General features: G+C 48.0%; 1 protein-coding gene across 1 annotated transcript in view; it reads right to left on the bottom strand.

Moving 5' to 3' along the window:
• The window catches only part of ADAM15 (ADAM metallopeptidase domain 15), a 56,510-nt gene extending 47,096 nt beyond the window's left edge, over positions 1 to 9,414 (bottom strand). The window contains exons 1-3 of the mRNA XM_042439731.1: positions 9,276 to 9,414; positions 1,482 to 1,585; positions 307 to 389 (exon numbers count right to left, since the gene is read on the bottom strand). Of these exons, the coding sequence (XP_042295665.1) occupies positions 307 to 389; positions 1,482 to 1,585; positions 9,276 to 9,336 (248 nt within the window). The 5' untranslated portion in view covers positions 9,337 to 9,414. The remainder of the gene's footprint in view (positions 1 to 306; positions 390 to 1,481; positions 1,586 to 9,275) is intronic.
• Positions 9,415 to 11,347: the final 1,933 nt, after the last annotated feature.

Below are 11,347 nucleotides of genomic sequence, written 5' to 3' on the forward strand. Positions count from 1 at the left end.
AAAACCCACAAAAAACTATGGATGCCGGCCATGAAAGCCTTCGACTTTACAGTCTAAACAGAACTTCCTTGTTTCACTTCCAAATACTAAAAGCTGACCACAGGTTGAGAGGATAGCTGAAGTAAATGCAGAAGGCAAGCATTTTTATTTCTTAATGCTCTTAGACCCCATTCCCTTAAAAACAGGCATGAAGAACCTGGGTTCCACTATAAACCATGCCATTTACGGATGATGGGACCTTGAGTTCTCAAACACCACAAGTTCCTGCCCCAAGAACCTTTTCCTCATCACAACCCTCAGACTCACCTATTCTGTGCTAAATCCAGGATCAAGTGCTCTCCTTCGACCTCCAGAGCAAGCTGCAGTCGAGGCGGATACCCGTCCTGGCCCTGCGAATGAGAGACTGAGATGGTTGGAGGAAGAACAAGGAGGCACCCACAAAAGACATCATTACTGCCAAAAGGACTCTCTCCAAACAAAAGGGTTTGCAAGCACATTTTGTTGCAGAAAGTGTTCTAAGAATACTAGTCAGGATGGCTAATATCAGAGGCAATAAATAGGGAATAGAGTGGACCCTTGTTATCCGCTGGGGTTTGGTTCCAGGGTCCCCCGTGGATAACAAAATCTGTGGATGCTCAAGTCCCGTTAAATATAATATAGCAAAATGGTGTCCCTTATAAAAAAAATAGAAAATCAAGGTTTGATTTTTGAAATTTATAGTTTTTTGAACATTTTCAAACCATGGATGCTTGAATCCGTGTATAAAAAATCCATGTATAAGAAGGGCCAACGATACAAACAAAATCCTCCTAATACATTCCTCTGAAATGGAACCTCCCCATGCAAATACAGCCTACCTCTAATTACCAGTTGTTGGGGAACATGACCAAGAGGGTTCCCATTGAAGCATCTGATCGGGAAAAGAAAGCTGGTGCAAACAGGACCTTTGACATGATCCATCAGGTCTCCCCTCTGATATTCTTAAGCAGAGATATAGTGCCCAAACAGATCCCTTTCTCCCCAGATTAGCTCTGCCCTATCTGACCATGTTAAACCTCAAATCCAGACTCCCATCAACTGGGCCTGGTGTCCGGGTCAAATGAAGGCCAGGAGAAAGTGTCTTTATCTCCGCACAACCTTTGCTGGCAGGAAGAGCCGCTCCCTAGTTAGCTCATTGTCCTGTGGGTGTGAATGGGACTGGGGGAGGCGGCGAGGGGCTTGTTCCTTTGCCCCCCACTCCCATCCCAAACCCACCCGGCATTTCCTGCCCAAAAGTAATAGACGGAAATGCTTGGGAGACTCCCAACATCCGTGGGTTGGGCACATCGCTGGGGGAAAGGCTCAAGGCTGGATGAAGGGGGGAAATAGTAGAAGATGAGATCATCTGGCCAGCTTGGCTTGAGGTCATGCTGGTGTTGCAGCTGCTCAGCTTCCTATCCCAGTTACACTGCTTAGATCAAAAAGTGGGCAGGAGATCTTACCAGTGCTGCTTCCTGCAGGCTGACAGTCCCGCTGCCCTTTATGACCCTCGGTATAATGGGCAAGGAGCAGGTCCAGTTGCTCCAACGTTGCTGGACATCACCAGCTGGAAACAAAAAATAGCAAAAGCGTTATCATCCTTGTTCCAGTGCCAGTTGTACACACAGCCTTGAACAGTTGGTACCAAAAACTAACTTTTGGGATGGACTTCTCCCAGAATACCCCAGCCATCTGGCTGGCTGGGGTATTCTGGGAGCTGTCATCCCCAAAAGTCACTTTTTCCAAGCTCAGGTTGCCATCGTGAAAAATCTCAGTTCTCTATTGAGAGAGCCCATTAATCTGATGGCAGTACAGTTAAATTAAATGTTTATTATGCAAATGAACTCATCTGCATATTCATTTTTTTGCCTAATTTATCTGTGTTGGCTCCTCACCATCAGGAACAGGTGAGGATTTTCTATCCCTTTTAGGTCCAAATTTATCCACGTTTGCAAATTCGTCAATTAAAAATACTAAATTTCAGATAAAGCACAATGGTGAGAAAAGCACATTTCTTTTGATAATAAGATGGGCCTTGGCACAATCTAGGCTTTCAGTGTCTCTTAATCTGGTCTTGGGAAAATCAGACACAGACAGCTTCACTTTCTTCTGTACTTGCAAGTTTGGGGTCCCATGCTTTTTCTCTTCTGAATATGTGAAGAAATCTATGAATTTGGATCCTGTCTTATACAAATGCAACTGGTTAGAACATCTTTTGAGTCAGTGTGGTGTAGTGGTTTAATCACTGGACAAAGACTCTGGAGCCCAGAGTTTAAATCTCAGTAATGTAAACCCACTGGGGTTTAGAGGATGGCAATGGCAAGTTCAGAGGATGGCAATGGCAAACCTCCTCTGAAGCAACTTGCCAAGAAAACCCCATGATAGATTCATCTTAGGTTCGCCATAATTCGGAAATGACTTGAAGACACACAACAACAATTTCTTGCTTATCTATGGCTAGATAAGCCATAGGAGCAACTGACTTCCCCCATGAAGATGACCTGCTTTGTTCATGTACAAAAGAACAAACACAATCTTAACAGTTTTCTTCCTGCTACATGAGAATATGAGGGGTTCTGCAGAATTTGAGGCCTCAAGTCGTAGCTTATTAAATCTGAGATTTCTTCACAGCCCTCTGGATTAGAAACTTAGGGCCCATACAGACAGGCCAAAATAAAGCTGCTTCGGGTCACTTTGGAGATATGCTGTTTAAATGATGCATGAGTCCTAAGAAACTGGAAGCCGTGCCAAAGCCATGCTCCAGACCTAAGGAGGAGAACATGGCTTTGGAGTGGCTTCCGGTCTCTTAGGACACATGCATCATTTAAACAGCATATCTACAAAGTGACCTGAAGCAGCTTTATTTTAGCCTGTCTGTACGGGGGCCTTAGACTGTTTTGCTTTTCTAGCCTTTGCACAGGCATAGAATTTGGCAACCCTTTTTCAGATACCAAAAAAAGGAGTTCCTCCCTTTGTGGTTTTCCTCTCAACCAGCGCATAAGGAACTGCAATGGGCATAGCCTAAACTTTCAATGAAACAGGCTTAAAAGCTTAAGTGGGAAGAGAGATTAGCTTACAGGGAGGGAAAGGATGACAAACAGCACAAGCTTCAGCATGCTTTCCCTTCTCTGAAAGTCTATTTGCCAGAGTTTGATTCCTAGCACGGCCACAAAACCCACTGGATCACCTTAGGCAAGTCACACTCTCTCAGCCTCAGAGGCAAAGGCTTCTGAAGAAATCTTGCCAAGAAAGCCCCTTAAGGTCGCTATAAATTGGAAACAATGTGAAGGCACACAACAACAGCAAGCAATAAACAGGCAGTTTCTTTCTATGTCTTTCTAAGATGAACTGCAGTCTATTCTGGATTCTGACATGCTCCACTCCCCACCTGTTGTTGTTGTTGTTGTTGTTTATTTATATAACACCGTAAGTGTCACATGGCATTTTACAGAATCATCAAAACAACTTAAACCTGCCAAAGGCATACAATCTAAAAGCTGAAGATAAAAATATACAGTAAATAGACAATTCATCCCTCCCAAAAATGCAATTTTAAAACTATAAACTATACACAAATATGGACCTATTCAATTCCCCAACCCCAACAGCCATCATCATCCCCAACCAGTACAATCCAATGGCCATAGAGGATGGGAACTAGAGTCTAGTAGCAACTTCTAGGGCCACAAGTTGCCTTCTTCTTCTTCTGAAGTGGAGTGTGATTTGGAGCAAAGGCAAAAAGTATTTTCTGGCAAGTGCTTCTTCCTGGGAACGCCTGAATAATATATAGGATTGACTGCCGAAGGCTTATGGCAGTGATGGCAAACCTATGGCACGCGTGCCAGAGGTAGCACTCAGAGCCCTCTCTATGGGCACATGCACCATCGTCCCAACACAGACGTCACTAGAGTTTGTCATTAGAAATCCAGAGGGATGTGGCACTTTGCAATAAATAAATGGGGTTTGGGTTGCAGTTTGGGCACTCGGTCTCTAAAAGGTTCTCCGCCACTGGCTTATGGGAAACACAATTAAATGGAGGAGGAGGAGGAGAATTTATTGATAGAAGATTCAATTCATTGGTTTTGCAACTTCTTGCTTCACTGATTGCAAGTAGTTGCAAAATCAATTAATAGAATCTTCTGTCATGAGCCCATAGGTCACACCACAAGCACAAAGACAGTGCTGGGATGGTGGGAGATGGTGGATCAACCAAAAACGGAGGAGAGATGGTAAATACCCCTCTGCCATTAGTCCCTGCCCTCCAGAATGATGCGATTCAGTTCCGTCCTTCCCACTCGATTCTGTTCAAAAGAACCACCAAAGAACTAGTGTCAGGAAAGAGCAGGGTATTTTGCATTTGCCTCGCTTCATCGCGATTGAAACCAATCACAGTAGGATCGGAACCGGTTTCAAATGGGGATGACAGTCATATACCCCAAGCGGCAATTTGCTTTAAATCGTAGTAGGAACGCGTCCCAGGTTTCCATCTGCCTTCAGGATGAAGCGCAGAACACAATCAAAAGATCAAGATTTATGCATCTCCAGTTTGCACAACCAAAAAAAGCCAGTGGAGAGCTCATCCTGAGTAACGGTTAGGATCTTGGACTGGGACTGGAGAGTTCCAGGTTTAAGTCTTCACTCATCAATGAGACACTTCCTGGCTTGAGCCAGCAACATTCTCCCCCTCTCTGTCTGCTGATCTTCCTCACAGGGTTGTTGTTCCAAGGATCAAAATGGGATGGAGAAAAGCCACAACGGCTGCTTCAAGGTCAGGGAGGCAAAGTGGGATAGGAATGCAAATGATACCATGTTAATTTTCACAGGAGATGAAAAAAAAATCCCAAACCAGAAAATTGTCTGGAGCATTCAGATTTGACTCTGGGTGGGCTTTGAAGGGAACCACAGGGTTTACTCCTGAGTAAACACGCACATGAGAGAGGTTGCCCTCCTGCAACCATACACCTTTAAAAAACATATAAGGTTCAAAACCGTCAGCAAAAAGTGTCCAAGTTCCTCTGACTCTCCATCCCATTCCTTTCTGTAACAGGACTTCCACAATTTAGGCTGCATCTGCACTGCAGAAATAATCCAGTTTGACACCCCTTTGGCTATCATTCCTCAGTGCTACAGAATCCTGAAAATTGTGGTTTGTTGTGGCACCAGAGCTCCCTGTCGGAGAAGGCCAGATGTCTCACAAAACTACAATTCCCTTGTCATAGCACTGAGGCATTACAGTTAAAGTGGTATCAAACCAGATTGTTTCTGCAGTGCAGATGCATCTTAAATCTGTGAGGAAAAGGTGCTGCCCTCTGCACAAACTCAGGGACACATCCCCAGTGCCTGGCATCACAGAGTCCAGGGAGGGGCACTGCCACTAGATACAGAGGTCCAAAACACACTGCAGAAGTAATCCATCTTGAGACCACTTTAATTGCCCTGGCTCAGTGCTAGGGAAGCCTGGGAATTACACTCTCTGATGGAGAAGGATCTCACAAAACTACAGATCCCAGGAATCCCTAGCAGTTAAAGTGGCCTGAAACTGGACTATTTCTGCAGTGTGTTTTGGACCAGAAGCACACGGACTTGAGCGTGGGATGCATTCAACCCAGAAAGGTGGCACCACCATCCCAATCCAAATCCACTGGATCTCTTGTGGTTTTGGGAGTAGGGTCAGGGCTAGTCAATCCTGGGAGACCATCAGGGAAAACTAGAGCTCTCCTCACCTAAAACTTGTCAATACTGGGCCAGGTGGACTTGAGATTACGGCTTCCATGGTCCCTGATTATTAGCCAAACTGGCTAGTGGGGATGATGGGAATTATTGTCCAAAAGGGCATCCAAAGGGCACCAAGGCAGCTTCCTAAGTACTGGCAAAGAGAATAGCTTTTGGAAATTTGCCTCTGCCATGATCTCACCACTTGTTTTTCTGGCAACCTTCTGATTTCTCCATCTATTTCTTGCTGCTGCTGCTGCTGCTGTGTGACTCTTTGGCTGCATCCACACTGCAGAAATAATCTGAGTTGACACTGATTTAACTGCCCTGACCCAATGCTATGGAATTCTGGGAACTACAGTTTGTTGTGGCCCCAGAGCAGAGTCACAACAAACTTTCATTTACTCTCAAAAATGGTACAAGATCCTTTTCCATATGAAGATTTAAAACAGACATTTTTAAAACAAACACACTGCAGAAATAATCCAATTCGAGACCACTTTAACAGTGCTAGAGAATCCTGGGAATTATAGGAGTATATCACAGGGGGCTTTTTGCAGGTCAGATCCGGGGTGACTCCTGGTTCAGCTATGAGAATTCACATTATAACATGAATGTTTTATCACACCTGGTTGCCCTTCTGTTGCCCTTCCGAATCGAGGGGGAATCGAATCCAAGGCAAGTAATGTGATGCGGATTCATGCAAAGCGGAGTGAGTGCATAACCACACCAGGCAGATTCAACGAATTTTGAATTGGGAGACCCTTGCGCATGCTAGTGGGGGTCTGGATGCATCCTGAACCTTTGCACTTCTGGGGTGAAGAAGGGAGCCGGTTCCACTTTCATGTGAATGCTAGCCTCACGCGAATGACACTTCATGTTTCTTCCTCCCTTCTCTTTCCCATCCCGGCAGCCAAATTCAAAGGGGTCCGTCCGTGTCAGAGCCCCCATTCACAGCCTCATCTACATCTATTCTACTTGTCATTCTCCTCATCCATTTCACCACATCTATACTATCCTCCATGTCAGAGCCCCATCCATTTATAATTTATTACAGGAATATTATTAGATTATATTATATATATTATCCTGCAAAATATCACATGTAGAAGCTGCAGGTTACTTGTAAGGAATAGCTAATATCCCTGAGGACAGATCAAAATTCAAAACAACCTGATAGACGAGAAAGCCGGCCAAAGCTAACAAAATGAAATTCAACACAGAGAAATGTAAGGTACTGGCACTTAGAGCGGAAAAAGGAATGCACAGATATAGATGGGGACAAATGGCTGAATGAAACTAATGTGAAAGGGATCTAGGAGTCCAAGTAGACCACAAGTTGAACATGAGTCAACAGTGCATGCAGCAGCAGCTAAAGGCCAATGCAATTTTAGGCTTGATCTATGATAAACGCATAGTTTACTGTGACATAGAGCTCTCTGCAAAGGAGGCTCAATGTCTCACAAAACTATCACTCCCAGAATTCCATAGTCTGGAGCCAGCCAGTTAAAGCGGGTCAAACCTGATTATTTCTGCTGTGTGGATCAGCCCAAGTATATTTTTTAACTTACGGCACACCTTAAGAAAACTTTAGAGCCGGCGTGGTATAATTCAAAAGGAATTGAAAACAACGACAAGCCCCAACCACTTTACCAAGGAAATAAGGGTATTTTATCAGGGGTTTTCTTGGCACAGTTTTCTTCAGAGGAGGCTTTGCCACTGCCATTCTAACATGGCCTAACAATGCCCACCTGCCATGCTCAAGCCCAGTTCCACATGCACAAAGTCACGGCTTCAATCCTGGCATCCCCCTACACTGGGAAAGATGCTTGTTGCGACGCTTGTTGGAGACTGGTGCCTGTCACACAGACAAGGCATGTATTCACCCCAGTGCCCCTCTTGGACTACACTCCCATCATCCCTGATGGCGATTAACCCACACAGATCAGGGACTGCAGATATCTGAAGGCCACTGAGTTGACATGGTGCACAAAAAATAACCTGGGAGCTATGGATGAAACTGAGGCTGCCTGCACTTTGGTATCGAATCACAGAACTGGAAGAGACCCCAAGGGCCATCCAGTCCAACCCTGCCATGCAGGAACCACACTCAAGCATACCAGACAGATGGCCACCCAGCCTCTGCTTAAAGACTTCCAAAGAACGGCCACATCATGAGAAAGTAGACTCACTAGAAAAGGTGATAACGTTGGAACTGTGACTTTGTAGGCCAGGGGTTCGATTTCCACTTCGGCCCAAAACCCACTGGGTGACCTTGGCAGGTGACACTCTCTCAGCCCAGGGAAGGCGATGGCAAAACACCCTCTGAACCAACCTTGCCAAGAAGACCCCAGGATAGCTTTGCCTAGGGTCAAATGCATCAGAAACAACTTGAAGGCGCATGCAAAAGAGGAAAGCCACAAACCAGATGGATATATTCCATCAGGGACTGAATCGGCAAGGCCTGAGCGGAGGACAGGAGGGCTGTCTCACTCATAGGATCGCCACGTCCGGACATAGAAGATAGGGGGGGCTTTTCCTGCAGTCCTCCATTCATCTCATAGCACAGCCAGCACAATTTCATTCTAGACACCCTCCAAAGATGAAGTGCTGACCATCGCCTTGAGCAGGCTAAGGTCCAAAACGCAACCGCACAAATGATCCAGTTTTGAGGCTCAGTCCTAGGGAATCCTGGGAAAAATAATAATAATAATAATAATAATAATAATAATAAAAACCTGCCCTCTCCCAAGACTGGACTCAAAAAAGAAACACCAGTACAATAAAAAGGGATCAAATCACTGCAGTAAGGAAAGAATGGCAGCAGCGCTCTTTCTGACAGAGAGGGCTCATGTCTCACAAACACTACAGCTCCCAGAATTCCCTGGCATGGACCCAGGCAATGTAAGCAAGTCTGACAGGAGATCATTTCTGCATTGGTTCAATGCCTCACAGACACTACAACTCCCAGGATCCTAGCACAGCAAAGGCCCAGTTTCAGTGGCCTCAAACTGGATCGCTTGGCCCTTCGAGAACTACAGCTCCCAGAGGGTCAAAGTGTTGGTTGTGGGTTTGTTGTGGCACCAGACAGAGAAGGCTCAATGCCTCGGAAACACTACAACTCCCAGGATCCTTATATGGAGGAAAGGCCAACTTAAGCCGCCTCCAACCTGATTGCTCTGCAGTCGCTCAGTGGGCCGCAAAAACTACACTCCCAGGATCCCTACATGAGCCAGGGCTTATTAACAGCCTCCATGCCTCTAAGACCCGAACCCGAACCAGGCGCCGCCAGACAGCGCCCAGCAGGGAGGGAGCCCTTCCTTGCAAGGGCCTCCGTTGCCCTGGGCCCCGCCCTGTCCTACCTCAGGGTTGTCGTCAGGAGCCCCGACAAGGGAGGGGTCCAGACGGGAGGTTTGAGGCGGGTGAGCGCGCTCTAAGGGCGGGAGGGCGCTCTGGGGTGCCCTCGCCTCGCCGGAGCCCTCCCCCGCCTTTAAAGCGCGCTCAACCCGGATTATCTCCCCCAGTGCGGCCCAAGTCAGCCTCACCCGCGTCTTCCTCGCACGAAGCCCAGGCCAGCAGCCCCGCCGCCAGAGCCCAGAGCGCCATCCTTCTGGAAGAGAGAGAAGAGGAGCGGCCCTCCTCCTCCTCCTCTGCCCCAAGTCCTGCCCCTCCTGCTTGCTTCTCTTCCTGGCTCAGAAGGCGGTGCTCCGGTGTCCGGTCGCTCCCTCCAAGTGGGGCCGGGCCTTCAGGCCAAGCAGCTCAGGCCCTGCCTCCTGCCTCCCTCCCGCCCGCAAGCCCCTGGCCTCCCTTGCCCTGCCAGCCCAGGACAGTCCCTCTTCCTTCCTTCCCTCCCTCCCCCTTCCTTCCCCTCCCTTCCTCTCCCTTCCTCCATCATTTCCTCCTTTCCCCCCCCGCCCCCCTCCTTCCTCCTTCCTTCCTTCCTCCCCCCCTTTCCTCCTTCCCTCCTCCCTCCCTCCCCTCCTCCCTTGCCGTCCCTCCCTTCCCTCCTCCTTTCCTTCCGTTCCCAATCCTTCCTCTTCCCTCCCGCGCGCACTCCGTCCATCCTTCCTTCCGTCCTCCCGAAAACACCACACACCAACAACACGGTCACCACACCACACCAAAACACCAACCCCCCACCCCCCACAAAAACACCAAACAACACCCCCACCACCACCACCCAAAACCCAAAACAAAACCCCACCAAAACAAAAACACCAAAACCACCCAACCACACCACCCACCAAACAAAAAACGCCCCACCAACCCCCCGCAAAACACCCCCAACACCAACACCCAAACCCACGCACCCAAAAAAACCACACCCCCCCAAAACACACCAAACACCCACAAACCCAACACGCCACCCCACCACACACCAACAACCCCCAAACAACAACCCCAAACAACCACACCAAAAACACCACGCAAAACCAACAACACCAACACCCCACCCACCAAAAAGCCCACAAACGCCACCAACCAACAAACACCACCATAAACCACAAAAACAAAACACCAAACAAACCCACACAAAACCCACCCAAACCCCCAAACCAACAACACAAGAACACAAAACCCCAAACAACCAAACCAGCCAACAAACCCCACCACAAAACAAACACCACCACCCCCCCCCCAACCAGACCCCAACCAAACACAACAACCAACACACAAACCCCAAAAAACCACCAACACAAAAACCACCCCAAACCAAGAACAAAAAACCACCCAACAACCCACAAACCCAAACACCCAACCACCCCAAACCCCCCCACAACCCAACCCCCCACAAACCGCCCCAACCCCACAACCACACCAAACCCCCCAACACCACAAACACACCCACTCGCCCGCCCTCCTTCTATCTCCTTCCTACCTCCCGCCCTTCCCTCCTTCCATCCTTCCGTCCTCCATCCGTCCTCCTACCACGCCGCGTCCCTCCTTCCTCCACGTTTCCGCCCACACGCCCTCCTCCTTGCCTCCCTCCCGTCCTCCTTCCTCCTTCCCTCCTTCCATCCTTCTCCTTCCGTCCGCCCACCCTCCTTCCTTCCTTCCTCCCTCCCTCCCTCCCTCCTTCATCCTTCCGTCCGATCCTTACTCCCGCCCTTCCGCCCGCCCAGCCTCTGGGGCCTGAACCAAAGCAGAATAGAGTGGGGGCCCTAAGTACTTCCCGACTTAGACACTAGACTGCTATTGATGCAGCCTAAATTGGTTTTTTTTTTTGTTGGCATGTGCGTTTTAGTAGCTGCCGCGTGCACTGTTTGCTCATGTTCAATTTTGTGGTCTACTGGCATCCTAGATCCCTTTCACACGTAGTCTCCCTAACCCAGGTGTCTCCCATCCTGTATCTGTTCATTTTTCCGCCCTAAGTGCAGAACCTTACATTTCTCCATGTTGAATTTCATTTTGTTAGCTTTGGCCCAGCTTTCTAATCTGCCAAGGTCATTTTGAATTTTGATCCAGTGTTCAGGGATATTAGCTATTCCTCCTAATTTGGTGTCATCTGCAAATTTGATGAGTATGCCACCAATTCTGTCCTCCAGGTCATTGATCAAGATGTTGAATAGCCCTGGGCCCAGGACAGAGCCCTGTGGGACCCCACTGGTCACTTCTC

The sequence above is a fragment of the Sceloporus undulatus genome, chromosome 9, assembly GCF_019175285.1.
Source record: "Sceloporus undulatus isolate JIND9_A2432 ecotype Alabama chromosome 9, SceUnd_v1.1, whole genome shotgun sequence".
NCBI lineage: Eukaryota > Metazoa > Chordata > Lepidosauria > Squamata > Phrynosomatidae > Sceloporus > Sceloporus undulatus.